General features: G+C 31.0%; 1 protein-coding gene across 1 annotated transcript; it reads right to left on the bottom strand.

The window, feature by feature from the left end:
• Positions 1-17145: 17145 nt before the first annotated feature.
• On the bottom strand, positions 17146-18655 carry LOC114746113 (uncharacterized). Its single transcript, XM_028934300.1, has 2 exons — positions 18012-18655; positions 17146-17508 (listed from the first exon to the last, which is right to left on the bottom strand). The coding sequence occupies exons 1-2, from the start codon at positions 18645-18647 to the stop codon at positions 17383-17385; spliced, it is 762 nt and encodes a 253-aa protein (XP_028790133.1). The 5' UTR covers positions 18648-18655; the 3' UTR covers positions 17146-17382.
• Positions 18656-19455: the final 800 nt, after the last annotated feature.

Below are 19455 nucleotides of genomic sequence, written 5' to 3'. Positions count from 1 at the left end.
TATAAAGTGAAACATGAAAAAAAAATGAATTGACATAATACAATGAATTATTGTTAATTTAATATCAAGAAGTGAAATTGATCAAAGGAATTAAATTTGAAAACATAAGAGAAATGGGAAAAAAAAATATTGCAAATATAAAACGAAACATAATTTGAATGGGTAAACATGTTTTTAACTCCAATTTACAGTATTGCAACAAAATGAAACTAAATAATATTACATAATTAATTAATAGATAAAAAGATGCATTTATCTATTACCAGAATGCTTAAGCAAAATTAATCAAATACGAAACATTACACCAATGTCGTTAAAAGCTACCACGAATTAGTTCTATTCTACGATTGAGGGGGCTTCAAGGGGCGGCAAGGTATAAAAAGTAATAATTTTTGGATATGCTTGGATCTAAAAATCACTTCCGTCAAATTTGAATCAACATTCCACACTCCACAACAAAACCTTGTCGAGGCCAGCACAAACGGAGCAAGCGTGGGGGCTCGGGTTTAAAAAAATAAAAGTGAGCCTCACTCACAGGGAAATAAAAAAGGCAGATGAAAGAGAAAAGTAAAGGGAATAAGTGTCTGTTTGGTCAGTGTTTGCTGGCCCAAACGTGACTTATAATTGAAAATAAACTCAGTGGAAGTAAATAGGATGTTTGGTTCAGTATTTAACCAATCTTACTTATAGTTAAAAGCTGTGATTTTAAAGCCCGATTGAATAAGTAGGATGGTTTTGCTTTTAGTTTATGAAACCGGGCTGTTAAGGGACTTTTGGGGCACTGATCACCGTGCTGGGAATAGGTTCAGTCCCGACGCAGGCGGCTTAGGTTGAGGGTACAATAGTACATTTGTATATAAGAATCAAGGAATAATTTTAAAAAAACATATCAGGCTGAACTTATTCACGGTCTGAACTCACAAGTTTCAAGTAGGGTAGCGTATGGTTATTGTTTTCCAGCATGTAGCATTTGGATTGTTCATTTTATTTAGAAAAAACTGAAAATAAATTTCTCATTAAAAATTTATTTGGTAAATAGGACATAGAATGATTGATTATATAAAAAAAAATAGTTACACACAAAAAAAAAAGTTACATAAAAAAGGGTAGTTTGTACAAAATATTATTAGATATAAAGAATTAGTTTACACACAGAGAAGATAACTTGCACATAAAAATTTTTTTATTTGCACAAAGTAAAATTGTGTTGTACATTGCACAAAAGAAGATCATTACATACAAAGGAAGATAAATTGCACACGAAAAAAGTTAAATTGCACATAATAGAAGTTAAGCTACATAGAATCTTTAGGTCTTGCTAATTAAATTTTTAATAAGAGATTTATCTCTAATTTTTCTTTTTATTTATAATATTTTGATAAAAATGTCTCATTGCTTCCCTTGACAAATATGTACTTTTCAAAAAATATATTTTGAAAAGATTGGCTGGCTTCCTCAGAAAATCAATGGCTACAGCTACAGTGTACAGAATTATTTTTTCCCCCAACAGTGTACGGCATTTCATAGGAGCTTTGTTAATGTCAATGGCCCCTTTTTGTCCAATGGTCGTACCGTATGAAAATGACTCTAATTTTTCTTTTTCTATCTTTTTTCTTGAACTAGTAACTCATAATAATGCAACGAAAGTGTTTTTTTTTCTTTTGGGATTTTTCAGTATTCTTTACAGAAAAAACTGGTCGCTTGACACAGCATCATGATAACTGCTTTTAATTGTTGAGCAAGCATGAAATTTCATAACTAGCATCATACAAATAGTTGGGTTTGGCAACAGTAATTAATTTCACCAGCCTGATTAACCATAAAAATAACACATCCGAGAAGTTCATAACAATATAAAAGTATCAGGCAAAACAAACAAAAATAGTACAAAAGCAGACTGAAATAGATGTCACCCACCAAAAAGAGAAAGAAACGAAGACCGATGAAACACAGAAACAAATGCAAGCTAACAAGTCTCACTTTCCATTACAATGTCTTGAGAAATTCCTTGCTTTTTCATGTCATCTTTTTTGAGAAAAACACTCGTCAAAACATTCTTGCACTGCAGGGATTGGAGAAGCCTTCAGCAATTTAATACCCTATCAAATGAAGGAAAAACTTTTAGAGCATACAAACATTATACATATAGTTGGGTTCGGCAACAGTACGTAATTAATTTCACCAACCTGATTAACCATAAAAATAACACATCCCATAAGTTCATAACAGTACAACAGTATCCGGCAAAACAAACAAAAATAGTACAAAAGTAGACTGAAACAGATGTCACTGGTCAAAAAGGGAGGTAAAAGAAAAAGTCTCGCTTTCCATTGCAATATCTTGAGAAATTTCTTGCTCCTTTATGTTGTCTTTCTTGAGAAAAACACTCGTCAAAACATTCTTGCACTGCAGGGAAGCCTTCAGCAATTTAATACTCTATCAAATGAAGGAAAAACTTTTAGGGCATACAAACATCATAAAGGGCGGGAAGCTAGCATCAAAAAAGTAAGCAAGAATATCAAAACCAACTGAATAATAATTAAGAGTAAATAAAACACATATTGTATCATCTTTAATCCAACCATATTCAAAGGAAAATTTGATTAAACATACATGCAATCCATATTTATAAAAATATAACTTTACAAAAAATTTCGACTTGATTCTCACAGGGGGAAATGTTATGCTTTTAGCATACTAACCCAAACTATAATATATTTGGAAAACACAGAAAATGAAAACAAAAGTCTCAGAGATGAAGTCCCTGCATATATTAATTTACCTCTTCCATTCGCAACTCAACAACCCTTTCTTGTAAGGAAGAAATGTCCTTGACTTTGAACTTGGAGATCACAGTGATGGTTGAAATGGTAGACATGGGACGAACTTCAAGATCATCCATCACAGTGTAGGTGACCACTCCTTTCACGAAGCCTTTCGCACTTGAATCTTCTGTTGCCTTTTTATCATCACCTACTAATTGTACAGCATAGCCCATGCTTCCTCGACAATATGGACACGCCCTGTTCCGAACACGAGTCACACCATAATTGCAACCGCCCCCACACATGTAAAGATTTGGAGTTCCCGAGGAATTGGTATCATGACGATCATCATCATTTGCAGTAGGTAGAAGGTAGCCAGAAGCCAATGGAGAACTTGGCTTCAGCAAAGTGTTCCTGTCTTGTTCAGGTTTGTTGAGATAAACGTCGCCCATATTCTCTATGCTTTCGTAGAGTTTGCCCAAGGAGCCAACCATGGCGTTTTTGGTTAGCAGCCTGGTCACCGTGCCGATGGGTAAGCGAAGCAAGTTGAATAGAAAGTCGATGAACTCTTTTGAAGCTTCGGCAAAGAGAACTCTTTCTTCTTTCGTGTCGATCAACAACTTCAAGCTCACTTTCGATGATGACGAGGATGCCATCTTTCGGATCCAGATCCTCCCAGAAGCAATTTTCTCAGCGTCCCTCAGCGTCTTAAAATCCAGTCCATTTAAATGATCTAAAAGTTCATATTGTGTCAAGTCATCAAGCTTTAAAATTGAATGTCTTCTCAGTATGTTTGGTCCCACAAATACGAGCAGCGCGTCTTCAGCCTTGGACTTCTCTTTCTCTTCCCGTCTTCGGACCCCCACACGCCTGTTGGTAAATAGCCATCTTGTTCATCGCACACCTTCCATGGCTGTTCTTTCTCAACCTCACATCTATTTCTCACTACTTATCCTCCTCCGCTTTAATTCCCTGCAACACAGGGCATTCGCCAATCCTCTCTTTAGCGACATTTCGAGAGCCACCGCAAGTAAAGCCTCGTTCTTAATTGGAGGGCTGTGGGTCAAGTCTTTGTCGCTAACTCACTGAACAGCATAGAAACTTGAGGGATCACCAATATGTAGAAACACTGCATGTGTATGGTTCTCTTTCACTAGGCGAATCTGATCCTCAACAAAAGTTCTGTTTTTTTTTTCCATCACCGAAAAAAAAAAAGTTCTGTTTTTAATACAAGAACCCAAAAGCAAGTAATGAGGAGAGAGAAGCTGAAAGTTAGGGGGTCAGAAGAGGGGAGAGAAACCGAGAAACTGACGATTGAAGAATGAAGACGCATTGCTGGAGTTCGTGGGACCGGACAGCTTGATGACTTGTCGCAATGTAAGCTTTTCGATCATTTAAACGGACTGGATTTTAGGATTCTGAGGGACGCTGAGAAAATTGCTTCTGAGAGGATCTGGTTCGTGGATGCATATATAGTGCCTGTTTGGGTCAGCGTTTGCTGGCCCAAACGTAGCTTAAAATTGAAAATAAGCTCAGTGGGAGAAAGAGGTCTGTTTGGCAGGGCTTTTTTACAATTGAGCTTCTCAAAAATAAGCTGCCAAATCGGGCGTTGTGAAAAAAGCTAGGAAGAGCAGCTTATGAAGCTCTGGGCAGAAGCTTAATGGGACGAGTTGGGCGTTGGCTCCATTGACGTCATTTTGCCAATTATCCTAGGACACATGGTGAGATGTTATTGGAAAAGAATAACACCACCTTCGTTAATGAGTAAAAAGGTTTTCCTGGTGCTTCAGTTCATATGCTTAGCTGGGTGCCTCTAACTTTTACTTTAAATTAGCTAAAATTAGTTCAAAAAAATAATTCATCATGTTTCACTTTAAATTTAAAATATTTTTTATGATTTCTTTGAAAATTTAAAATTTAATTCACTTATTAATTTGACTTTTTCATAATAAATTATTTTAATTTCATTGTATTATGTCAAATCATTTTTTTAATCATATTTCATTATTTATTAACACTTATACCCATTTTGGTCATTTTATAACCAAACTTACTTTTACTCAACTATAATCCAAATAACTTTTTACCAATCTCACTTCTGCAAATTAGCTTTTCTGAACTCTAATCCAAACACAATTCAGCTTATCCAATTTAGCTTTTACTAACTTCACTTTTCCATAAGCTACTTTTCCTATAAGCTGCTTTTCCAATCGCTCATCCAAACGGACCCATATAGTCATGTACTTTATCCTAGGATTAAAAGTCATTCTTTTTTCGGCCTGAATTAAAAGTCATTCTTGCTCCCGAAGTTTTCGTAAAAGAGCCGTGGCATCAGAAAAAGTTTTTGAGAGCAATTTCACCAATTGCAAAATTATAAGATTTAGCATTTTAAATGGTTTAGTTTTTTTTTTTTTCAACATACATTATTAAATTTTAAAAAATTATAAAAAAATTAAAAAGTACACTAATTTTTATAAATAAGATATTAAAATGTCACATTTTATGTTAAATATAATGAAAAGCATTCCAAAATTAAAAGGCAGCTGGGGAAAAACACCCAAGAGGCCGCAGTTTTGAGGACGGTGGAAAAAGAAAAGAACAGTGAAGGAAGAGATTGGGGGCACGTTTCTCATGGCCTTTTGATTAAGGCGGGTATTGCTTTTGATTGGTTTGCCCATTCATATGACGGGGCACTTTAATGCTTTGCTTCCTTGGATGCGAAGCAAAGTGAGAAGGAAGGAAAACGGGAAGAGGGGAAATAGAGAGGGAAACAAAAATCGGAGGGGCTTGGATAGAGAGGAGAAAATAGCGGGAAAAGAACAAATATTTAAATGAATAAAATATTCTTATCAAAATATATCATATTTAAAATCAAATCAAATATTGTAATAAGAAAATTATACTAACATTAGTATCATCAGATAATTTAAAATTAAGTTATTTGGTTTATACATATTTTTATATTATTATATTTTAAAACCAAATTATTTAATAAAAATATTATTATAGGATAAAAAAAAGTGAATAACTTGTCAAATTTTTAAAAATAATGAAAAAATAAATATGGAGAGGAAGAAGTCAAAAACTTTCCAAATCTCTTCATATATGGGGAAAAAATTCAGAGAGAAAATGAGACATCAAGCCATTTATTATTTCTTTCAATTTTTCTTTCTCTCCTGTTTTATCTCATATCTCAACAAAGAAACTCTCGCACTTTCTCTCCACTTAATTTTTGCATCATTGGATTAATTTTCAATGGTTGAGATTTAAAAATGAGGAAAAATATTAATATAATATTAAATATAATGAAAATGTATCATACTAAACTGCTTATATCAAATTTTAACACTTAACAGTATAAATTTATTTATATATTTTTTATTATTTAATATTTAATATATTAATAATATCTGGAGAGAATAAATCTTGGAATTGAAGTTTGATCTAATATTTAATATTTTAATACTTTTGGGCTCGCATTGTTTTCAAAAAAAAAAAATCGTATACCCATAGCTTTCGTGTGGAAACTTTCGAAACAAAAATGGGCATTCTCCCTTTATCTTAAAATGAAAATGGAGAAAATAATGATATTAATTAAAAGATAGGTTAAGGTGCATCCAACATCTAAAATATTTTATAGTGTATTTAGTATTTTTTAAGTGAGTTTAACACTTTAAAGTATTTTTTGATACATCATGTACTCTAAAATGTTTTTTTGGATGTGTCTAACATCCTAAAATATTGTTTGGTATATCTAGTACCAAGATAAAATAAAAAAAAATTATTTCAAGATGACAGACTCATTTAAAAAATATTTCAAGACGATAAATGCATATGAAAAATATTTTATGGTATCAAATGCAATATAAAATATTTTAAGACATTAAATGTTCTTGAATGCACTTAAAAAGGTAAGTCTTTAAGAGAAAAACAATTTACCATGTGAATAGTTGTAACCTTACCCATTGAATGCGTCATAACATTGAAGAATTTGGTAATCAAAAGTCTCGTTTGAGTGATCTTAGTACAAATCAATGAATCAGTTCATGCGTCCATATTTTTCATTCGAAGAATTGAATAATCTGGGCTTCAATTATATCCTATTCTTTTTTCGAATTCGATGCACTCAAATTTTAAGAAAACATAAATTACTATCTAGTATTTTTTTTATTAAAAAAAAAACCTACCATTCACTCCTGTCTATATTATCTTTTTGAGGAATTAAACAAATAAATTTGGTTCAGCCCATCAGTATACTCAAATCCCCAGACAAGACAATGAATCAAATTCAAACATGCCATCACGTACTATTTCTATCCTTAATATAAGACTTTTTTAACTAATTTGATTAAATTAGGAAAGTTAGGTAAGTTAGTTAATTATAAGAAATATAACATGCTTTTTCTAAAATATCATAATCATCTTTCTTAATATCCTCCCTTCCTTACTTACTTTATTATGGTTGAGGGAATATCTATAAGGATAATTTAAAAAAATTAATAAATATGAGAAATAGATATTATATTTGGAATCAAAATTAACTTAACAATTAGGTCCTATATTAAGGAATGGAAGAGTACTAATTAATTATTACTCTAATCTTAAATATAAAACCTATTTTATAATGTACAAGATCTATTATATAGTATAAATTACATTATAAAATGAATTTTATATTTAGAACTAAAAGAATAAATTGTTTCTTTAACCATCCATTTAACTCTTCCGATCGACTTTATATATTTAAAAGAAATTCACTCTATATATAATAGCTTTACCTACACTCTCTTATACAACCTCTAGTCCTTCATATAAGAGCTGATTAACTAATTTGAGTAGATTAAAAAAATCTATTTAGTTCATTATTTATAATAAATAAATATTATCTTTTCAAAAATATCCTTGCTAATAATACATATTAGCCAAAACTACAAATTGAAGAAACATTTAACATATGTAACTACAAGGGTTATCTTAAAAAAATAAGTATGAGAGATAAAGTGGATTAGGATTTTATATTTATGATCAAATTAAAAATCAAACTAGTTATATTACCTCCGGTCCTTAATATAAGAACTAGGTTGACTTTTGATTTGATTCTAAATATAACACGTCGATTCATTTCCCCTTTCACATTTATCTTTTTTTTCCCCCTAATGTAGTCTTTGTGGTAGTCACTCATATTAAATGTTACGTTTTATCAAATGATAGTTTTAATTAATATACTTGATTAGTAAAAATATTTTAGAAAAAATAATACGTATTTATTATAAATAACTAAATTATACTAATTCTGATTTTTTTTATACAATACTAATTCTAATATCACTAAAACTTATGAGGTTCACCTGCGCATTGGATCAGTCATGAGGCTCCTAAGCAAGAATTGGCAGGTTGCATATTTATAGCTGAGCTTTATGAAAGCATAGGGAACATCAGTGATGCTTGCTTGCTGAATTCAAAGCAAGACAAGGACACTTTGCTAAACCCTAGAAATCCACCATCAAACTGTGGATATCTTCTTTCTCCAAATGTTGCCCCGAGTAGTTCGGATCCGGGTCATCAAACCTGTACGCGCGCGCGTCTTCGCTTGTCTGCTTTGAGAAACTTACTACTCCCTCCATTCCTCACCGCAATACACGAATAATCGAATTACGTTGATAAAAAAAAATTAAAATTAGTTAAGAACAATTAATGTGTGAAAAGTATATTTTTTTTCAAAAATGCCTTCATTAATAAGGAGAGAGAGCATGAGAGAGATCAATTAAATTATTAAAAGAGAGAGAAGTGGGAGGAAGAGAGAGTGTGAGTTGAAGACAATAAATATGGATAAAATAAAAAATCAATACAAAAAAAGTGGAGATAACTTTTAAGTATCTCTTATATATAGAAACTACCATAAACATCAAATGTCTCTTATAATAAGAAACGGAGAGAGTACTAATTTAATAGAAAATATAAGCAAAGTTATCCTTCGAATATAAACATTCGTACTTCCCTTTATTTTCTAGTTTACTTGAATTTTCTAATATTATTGTTTCCCATATTTGGTAGAGCATCCAACTGCTGCAGGCAATGCAAGAATGTTTTGACAACAAGGGTGTGCCTCAGCAATATATGAGGAAGCAGGGAATTTGATAAAGCCTTGAAACATACATATTGATGAGACTAATATCGTTTACTTAAGTTTTGGGCAGTAATGTAAGCTGTTAATTTAAAAAAAAAAACTCTTTTATACTATTATATGTTTGATAGTACTTTTATACCTACTAAAAAATACATGGTGTTTGAAGCCTTTTTTTTTGGTTGAAAATTTATTAATATTTTTGTATTTTTACTTTTTCTTTTTTTTGAGCTTGAGGTAATTTGATACTGGCGTGGGTTTGTTAGGCAAATTTAACATTGTGTCATTTTTCCCTCTGATTTTGCAAATTCGCAAGTACTTTTGTAAGGAGTTTTTACGCTTTAAAAACAAAATCGAGTATATTACATGTCTTTATCCAAGTTTTTTGTTATTCTTACTTATATCCCAATTGAAATGGGTTTGGGCTTTAATCTACTAAGAATGACTTGCATATGACCCAACAAAGTACAGCGCAGGAAAAGAACGACTCTTTTAATCATCATCACTTCACTAGTATACCCAAAAAAAAAAAAATCAAGGAACAAAAAACCGGACCGGACACTAAACCGGTTGAAGTACTGGTTCAAGGGTTAATGGGTCAGATCGGGGCCAACTCGGGATCAAACCGGTCATATTAAAATAATATAATTTAATTAAAAATGACAAAATATAACAATACTAATAATTACTAACAACAAAATATAAAGAAATACAATAAGAATTTGATTGTAATAATAATAAAGTACAACAATATTAAGAATTTTGATCTTTATAATTTTTCAATAACTAAAATTAATAGTTATTGATACCAAACTTATCATTAAAATTCATTTAAATCTATATAATTGAGATATTAGGAGCTAAATGAGAAAAAATGAGATAAATATCAATATATTCATTTAAACCGGTTTAGTGCCGGTTCATACCGGTTTTCACTGGTTCACACCGGTTTGACCGGTTTAATCCGGTTTGAACCGGTATCCGGTTTAATCTATGAACCAGACTGGACCATTGACCGGTTCACCGGTTGAGCCGGCCGGTTTTGTCCGGTTTTTTTTTACACTGAAAAAAATCATCACTTCACTATTTAGACAGATCCAAAGCATTGTCTCCGTTGCTAAAATATTTATTTATCCCTTGTAAAACAATATTTATACAAAATATAACCCCCCCCCCCATTTTTGTGTTTTAGCCCTCCCAACTCCTTCAGCCTGGATCCATCTTGCACATAAGAAAGTTCTCAGCTAAATGGTGAGGGTTGAGTTCCGCAGAAGTGTTAAAACGTTTGAAAAGATGTTCATATTTATTGTTCCACATCAAAAGCATCAAACATAACTGCCTTCACTAAAAAAATATCTATACTTGAGGGGGGAAAAAAAGCCATCAAATTCCTCCTCTACCTTTTTTTGTGGCCTTTTTGTAAAAATTCTTAGCCCCGGTACTTAATATGAGATTCGGTTAACTAATTTGAAAAGATTAAAAAAATTACTAAATTACTTTAAAATATTTACATTTATTATTTTTATCAAAACTAATTTATCTCACTTGTAAATTGGCATATAATCTATAGATACACATAAATATTTTAGAGATCATATAATATATACTATAATTAAGTAATTTTAGTAATTTTTTAATCTATCGAAATTAATCAACTACATCTTTTATTAAAGACTGAAAGTAGTAGTATCCTATATATATATATATATATATATATATATATCTACCAAAGACTATTTTTCTAGTACAATATTTTGCATATAAAACTAAAAGCATCTAATGGGATTACTCCTGGCCTAAATGGCTTCGGTTGAGGTTACAATAGTGTATTTGTATATAAGAATCAAGGAACCAACCATAAACATAGCTATGGGGGAAAAAAAAGCATAAGCATAATCTGGGTAGCTTCAAAATCAGCGTCACACAGCACACTTCCCTTCCCCACTAAATTAATTATTATTTTGTGACAAAAGAATTTTGCATGAGTAAATAACTTAATAGAAAATCCCAGATGCAGGTATCAATTTCTTCTCCAGTGGTCCATCCATTATTACATAATTAAAATGATAAGATTATTGAATTAACTAATAAAAATCACATTCTTAACCACTAAATTCAACAAAATAACGCCCTCTAAATAGTTGTTTACAATGTAATAACCACTATTACACTAAGAAACTATTATAGCAGCACATAGTATATCAATATGAAACATCATATCAACATGTCATGTACTTCCTTCAATCATACATACATACACATAAGATACAAATAATCAAATTACATAGAATAAATAGCTGGTTAAAATTAATGAAAAATAGTAAATATATAAAAATGTATTTTATTTTCTGAAAATACTTTTTACTTATAAACACGACTTGGTTACTTCTAAAAACTATATTTTGTACATAGGGCGATCGAGAGGGATCATATAAAATAATGATACTGCTAATAATGCAATATGAGACGATATTAATTATTAATTAATAGTATTAAGCTACAAAACTGCAGGTTACTAGAAAATAATAGAGAAAGAAAGGAGAACTAATAATTCAGAGGCAAGCCTGTGGGCACTGATAAAGACTTATTAAAAGAACATCAAATTAAATTATACTACCTCCGGTCTTTAATATAAGACCCTGTTTGACTTTTTGTTTGATCCTAATTATAAGACCCCAATCCATTTTGTCTCTCATATTTATGTATTTTTTTTCCAAGATAGTCCTTCTAATAATAATAGTTCTAACCAATGTACTTAATTAGCAAGGATATTTTAGGAATGACAACACTTATTTATTACAAATAACTAACTTAACTTACTTCTTTAATCTCCTCAAATAAGTCAACTAGGTCTTATAGTTATGACCGGAGGTAATATAATTTAAAGCCTTCATGCCAATGCCATAATAGCACGTGGTGGAGTTTGATGGCTCATCCAAGGACCACACTCTGATGTCAATTCAATTGGTACCCATCTACTTGTTAATGTGTCTTACGTGTCGTGTTCATTTCATCTTTATCGCTTAAACTTCATGTAAATGTTTTTTTTTTAAAATTTTTGGATAATTCTTTTTTGTATTTTTTTAACGGTAACTTACACATCTACTATATCTCCACGATTAATGACACTGGCTAAAATTAGTTAAGCTTTATAAGGCTCCAACAATTATTTAATATTTAATACGTCATCTTTCGGTCCTTTTTTAAAATTCACAATTAAATGAGTCTAATCCATTTTATAAGATGTTTAAACATGTAATGCATTTTTATTTTTATACTCTAATTAATTATATGTTTTTCTTATCTGTTTTTTCTTCTCATTCTTTTTCACTCACCCTCCTCGTCAATAAGATGTTTTTGAAAAATAAATTATTATTTTTACATATTTGTTATATTTAATCAATATTTTAATCAACTTTTTAATTTGCCTAATTCCATTATTTGTATGTTGTGAAAAGAACATAAGGGAGTAGCATTGTTAAGCTAGATTCTTTTTTTTTTTTTACATGATTATTTATATGTGATGCATTTGGACTTATGAAATTCTTTAATCGCTTATATTCAGCAAAACTTTCAATCATTTATTTTAAATTTAAATTAATTTTTTGTTTTCAATAAAACAATTATTAATCATCACTTAGAACATCAATTGATTTTTTACAAGCATGTTCATATTATATGAATCATGATTGAAAGAACCGTTTATAAGATTGCATGGTAATTTAGTTATTATAAAGATTATTTATGCAAATATATGGTTTAACTTTGATGACAATCAAAGTAACATGTCGCACAAATTTGTGACGATATAAAAATTCATTTATTGACACAAAGATTGTTGCCCACCAAAAGGAAAAACAAAGACCACATAAAAAAGGAAGAATAATAAGTTTTCACATTTCAATTTCAATGTTTACAGAAATTTCTTGCTTCTTTATGCTGCCATATTCTTGAGATAAATTAACCCTAGTCAGAACATTCTTGCACTGCAGGAAAGCCTTTAGCAATTTGATACCCTATCAAACGAAGGATTAAAAAAATACCATCAGAACAAACAAAAATTTAAAAGGAAAAAAAAAATAAAAGCATCAAAGTTAATTATGTAAACCAGATCAAAAGGAAACGAAGAAAAATTAAGAGTATAGATATAGTTCTAGATTTCATTCTGGACAGACTATGTAGATTCAAGTAAACCTTTTTAACCATCAATCATCACTGTCTTTAATCCAAGCATATTCTAAGGAAAACTGATTAAAAATACATTCGATTGAATCAAAAGAAAATAGAACTTGATATAAAAATTTCCACTTCATTCTCACTTATATCCTAACAAACAATAGTCTCGGGAAAAAGGTTCATGTCAATGCTTCAAGTATAATAACCTAAAATATAACATCTTTAGCGAAAAAACAGAGAACGATGAAAGCGAAGTTCTCAGAGAAGTCCCTGCACACACACACACACACACACACTACCTCTTCTATGCCCAACTCAACAACCCTTTCCTGTAAGGAAGAAGTGTCCTAACAAACAATAGTCTCAAGGAAAAGGTTTATGCTTCAAGTATAATAACCTAAACTATAACCAAAAACCAGAGAAAAATGAAAGCAAAAGTCTTAGAGAAGTCCTTGACATTGAACTTGGAGATCAAAGTGATGGTTGAAACGGAAGACATGGGACGAACTTCGAGATCATCCGTCACTGTGTTAAGTGACCAATCCTTCCACAAAGCTCATGCGACCGCCACATCTTGGACACGCCCTGTTCATAGTATAAGTCACTGCATAATTGCAATGGCTCTTACACATGTAAAGATTTGGAGGAGTTGCTGATGAAACTAGTGGAGGCTTCAGCAAAATGTCTGTCTTGCTTTGGATTGATAAGATAAATCGTCATTGAGATTCTCCATGCTTTCGTGGAGCTTGCCTACAGAGAGAAGCATACTGTTATTGGTCGTAACTATGCTAATGGGGCAGCGAAGCAGGTTGAACAGGAAGTCTTTTGAAGCCTCGGCGTAGAGAACTCTTTCTGCTTTTGGGTAGCTTCAACCTCACCTTTGACCAATGTCAGTAAAAACTAAAACCCCATTTCATCAATTTCCTGCCACACTCTATCACTTTAAAATTTGGAAAAAATTACAATCAAAGGCCTCATTATTACGAAACTCCTCCTTATTCTAAATATAAAACTTATTTTATAATATTATATTATAAAATGACTTTTATGTTTGGACCAAAAGAGTGTTTTACATCTCCTTCCGGATAGAAAGAATATGAGTATATTTTGTAGAAAAAGTACTTTTTATTTTAATACTTAAATTCAGGAAAAAGTATATAAATAAATTAGATAAGAGTTAAGGTGTAATTTTAACAACAAAATTTACCTTAAGGTACACTAGGCACCATAAAGTTTATTTAGCTATAAAAATATACATGAAGTTATCAAAAGAGGGTATCTGACACCACGTCGTTAACATTTGTTAGTTTACCGTTAGAAAAGCCGATGAAGTCAGTTTTAAGGCACATTTCTAGCAACAAAGTTTACATCGAGGAACATTAAGCATCATGAAGTTTACGTAAGTGCAAAAATATACATGACCTTCCTATATGGGAAAAAGATAACAAAATTCTCCAACTCCCATAAACATCCATTAATTTTATTTTTTTGGGTCCCACTAAATATCATTTTTTTTTCTCTACTCATTCCTACTTCCTCTTCTCCTTAGCATAATGGACAAATTTGAAAAAAATTAAAGAAGTAAAACAATTACTTAAATATAGCATATAGTACATGATCTCTCTAAATATTTATATACATCATTTGATTATATATTAGTTTGTAAGCGAAACAAATTAATTTGGAGAAAAACGATAAATATAATTTTTTAAAATAATTTATTTAATTTTTTTAATCTCTTCAAATTAGTCAATTGCGTCCTTAATTGAAGCATGAACCTCATATCCTAGAAGGGAAATGCATTATTTTGCATAAATACATATAAAAAGCTTGGAGGCTAAGAAAACGACATGACAAAGAGAGTATACGTGTTAACTATGATGAGAAAAGATGGATCGACTTGGAAATAGAAATTAATGGAGAGAAAATATAGAATTTGGTGGGTCCTAAAAGAATAAAATTAATGGACGTTTATGGGAATTGAAGAATTTTGTTATTTTTTCCCTTTTAGAAAGTTCATGTATAGTTTTGCACCCAAGTAAACTTTATGGTGCCTATTGTCTCTTGATGTAAACTTTGCTATTAAAAATGCACCTTAAAAGTGACTTTGTGGGCCCCTCTAAGAATAAACTAATGGACGTTAACGGTCTTGTGCCAAATGCTCCCTTTTGACAACTTCATGTATATTTTTACACCCAAATAAATATTATAGTGCTCAGCCCTAGTGCCCCTTAAAGTAAATTTTATTGTTAAAATTGCACTTTAACCCATTATATAAATATAAAATATTTATAAATAGTATATAATATATCCTATCATAATTACTCAGCAATATTAAAATTAAGGGTATTATTTAGGGGGAAAACCTAATCTTTTTGTAGATTTTATGGAATAGCTTGTGAATAAAAATAAAAGTTATTTTTATATTGAGAATCAGGTGTTTCTTGTGTCACACATAATGTAAGAAAAATTCACTGACTATTTATCAAATTATTTTAAGAAATTTTATGCACTTAAAGCTTTTAATATTTTTATTTAGAAGAAACTGTTTCATAAAATCTACAAAGATATCAAGTTTTTTCCTCAATAATACCCTTGATTTTAATAGTGTTGAACAATTATGATAAAGATAGAAATTGATAAGCGTACACTTATAATTAAGTAGGTGTAGATTTTGGATATATTATATATGGTTTATAAATATTTTATATTTATATAATTTATTTATATATTTTTCCAGAATTTAAGTATTAGAATAAAAAGTACTTTTTTTATAAAATGTACTCATATCCCTTCTATCTAAACGACATAAAATGCTCTTCTGATCTTAAACGTAAGATTTATTTTATAATATAATATTATAAAATAAGTTTTATATTTAGGAGGGAAGAAATAAAAAGAAAAGAGGAGGGCCTTGTAGTAATGGAGTAATTGGTTATAATTTGTCCCAAAATTTAAAAGGGACAGAGCCGTGAGAGAAAATTGACGAAGTGGAGTCTCTGCGTTGTAGTTTTTTTTATCAAAAGTGAAAAAGGAGAGAAGTGCTTCTGAACGAGTTCCGCCTTTTCATTTAAAAAAAAAATATCAGGCTGTGAACAAAAAAAAAAAAGTCAGGCTGAACTTGTTCACAGATAGTTTCAAAAAATGTAGCGTATAGATAATATTTTCCATCATGCAACATTTGGGTAGTTTATTTTAGGAAAAATGATAATAAAATATCTTCTAAATTTCAAAATGACAAATAAGGCATCCGAATAAACAAAATAATAAAGAAAGCATCACGTACCAATATGAAATTTTGATTTTTAGCTTCAAAACATGTTGCAAAACCCATTGACAAAGTAGTAACTCTTACTGTGAAAGTTATAAATCCCACTATGTGTTTTGTAAAATTCAGTGTGAAATTGTATTATTTTTTACAAAAAAGTTGCTCAACCCATAAAACAGGTCGCAAAACCTATTAATCAAGCAGTAAATCTCACCATGAAAATTGTAAATTCCACTATGTGTTTGTAAAATTCGGCGTGGAATTATTTTTTTTTTTACAGAAAACTTACCTAACCCTTTAAAACAGGTTGCAAAACCCATTAACGAGTAATAACTGTCACTATGAAAGCTGTAAATCCCACTATATGTTTTGTAAAATTCAATATCAAAATTCCAGATTGGTACCTTCTTTGTCATTTTGAAATTCAGAAAGTATTTTTTATTGTCATTTTTTTATTTTATTTATAGTATTTTGATAAAAAGGCCTCATTGCTCCCCTTGATAAATATGCAATTTTCAAAGACTGTATTTTGAAAAAGGTTGGCTGGCTTCCTCATAAAATCAATGGCTACAGTTATAATGTACAGCTATTATTTTTCCCCCCAACAGTGTACGGCCATTCATAGGGGTTTTATGCATGATAATGGCCCCTTTTTGTCCAATGCTTATACCCTATGAAAATGACTCTAATTTTTCTTTTTCTTTCTTTTTTCTTGAACTAGTAACTAGCAATAATGCAACGAAATTTTTTTTTTCTTTTGGGATTTTTCAGTATTCTTTACAGTAAAAACTAGCAATATTTTTTTCTTTTACTTGTTGAGCAAGCATGAAATTATATAACTAGCATCATACATATGCTTGGGTTTGGCAACAGTAATTAATTTCACCACCTTGATTAACCATAAAAATAACACATCCCATAAGTTCATAACAGTGCAAAAGTATCCCACAAAACAAACCAAAACAGTACAAAAGTAGACTGAAACAGACGTCACCCACCAAAAGGTGAAAAAGAAACGAAGACTGATGAAACACAGAAGCAAAAGGAAGCTAGCAAGTCTCACTTTCTATTACAATGTCCTGAGAAATTCCTTGCTTCTTTTTGTCGTCTTTTTCGAGAAAAACACTCGTCAAAACATTCTTGCACTGCAGGGAAGCCTTCAACAATTCAATACCCTATCAAATGCAGGAAAAACTATTAGAGCATATAAACATTATAAGGGAAAAAAAAAGAGCCAACATCAAAAAAGTAAGCAAGAATATCAAAACCAACTGAATAATAATTAAGAGTATATAAAACACGTATTTTATCATCTTTAATCCAATGATATTCAAAAGACAACTGATTAGGGAGTATTTGGATATCATCAAAAATGCTTTTTAAAAATAATTTTTTATAAATTAAGACAAACTCTTTGACATATTTATTTTGTATATTGTAAAATTATTTTTAAAACTATAGTTTAGTTTCTATTTAATTAAATACTTCTTAAACATACATGCTATCGATATTTAAAAAAAATATAACTTTACAATAAATTTTGACTGGATTCTCATTTAAGGAAAAGGGTATGTTATGTTTTTAGTATAATAACCTAAACTATAACATCTTTGGAAAACACAGAAAATGAAAACGAAAGTCTCAGAGATAACGTCCCTGTATATATTAACTATGTTACCTCTTCCATTCCCAACTCAACAACCCTTTCTTGTAAGGCAGAAATGTCCTTGACTTTGAACTTGGAGATCAGAGTGATGGTTGAAATGGTAGACATGGGACGAACTTCGAGATCATCCATCACAGTGTAAGTGACCACTCCTTTCACAAAGCCTTTCACTTCTGTCGCCTTCGTATCATTACCTACTAATTGTACAGCATGGCTCATCACGCCCCATGAACAATGTGGACACTTCGTGTCCTCAACATAAGTCACGTCATGATTGCTACAGCTCCCACACATGTAGAGATTTGTAGTAGTTCTTGAGGAATTGGTATCATGACGATGATCATCATTTGCAGCAGGTAGAAGGTAGCCAGGACCTAATGGAGCACGTGGCTTCAGCAAAGTGTTCCTGTCTTGTTCTGGGTTGTTGAGATAAACGTCGCTCAGATTCTCTGCGCTTTCGTAGAGTTTGCCCAAGCAACCAACCATGGCGTTTTTGGTTAGCAGCCTAATCACTGTACCGACAGGTAAACGAAGCAAGTTGAATAGAAAGTCGATGAACTCTTTTGAAGCTTCGGCAAAGAGAACTCTTTCTTCTTTTGTGTCGATCAACAACTTCACACTCACTTTTGACGATGACGAGGATGCCATCTTTCAATGTTTGTGCGCAAAGCAATTCAGTTTTGTGTGCTTGGTACAACTACAAGAGAATTGAGGATGAGTGGAGCATATATAGAGTCATGTATTTTATCCTAGGATTAGAAGTCTTTTTTTTTTTTTTGGGGGCTGAATTAAAAGTCATTCTTGCTCCCAAAGTTTTCATAGAAGAGGTGTGGCATCAGAAAATTTTTTTAGAGCAACTTCGCCAATTGCAAAATTATAAGATTTAGCACTTTAAATGGTTTAGTTTTCTTTTAACGTCGATTGTTAAATCTTTTAAAAAATTATGAAAAAATTAACGTCTAAATTATTTTTTGTAAATAAGATATTAAAATGTCATACATTTTATGTAGAATCTGATGATAAAAAAAATTTAGAAAAAACCTTAAAATTACAGGAGATTTGGGGCCCAACACCCAAGAGGCAGCAGTTTTCGGAGAGGCGGAAGAATGAAAGTGGAGCGAAGGAACAGATGAGGACACGTTTCTTAAGGCTTTTTGACTAAGGTAGGTGTTGCTTTTGATCGGTTTCATTCATATGATGAGGCACTTCAATGCTTTGCTTCCTTGGATTCCAAGAGAAGTTAGAAGGAGGGACAATGGGAAGAGGGGAAACAGAGAGAAGAAAAAATCAGGGTGGCTTAGGAGAAAATAGAGGAAAAAAATAAACAAATGTTTAAATGATTAAAATATTTTTATCAAAATATATCATATTTAAAATCAAATCAAAGATTGTAATAAGAAAATTATACTAACATTAGCATCATCAAATAGTTTAAAATTTAATTATTTGGTTTATA

The sequence above is a fragment of the Neltuma alba genome, unplaced genomic scaffold (assembly GCF_004799145.2).
Source record: "Neltuma alba isolate B1F8T4 unplaced genomic scaffold, ASM479914v2 tig00004898_pilon, whole genome shotgun sequence".
Lineage (NCBI taxonomy): Eukaryota > Viridiplantae > Streptophyta > Magnoliopsida > Fabales > Fabaceae > Neltuma > Neltuma alba.
This window is presented reverse-complemented; position numbering and strand designations above follow the sequence as displayed.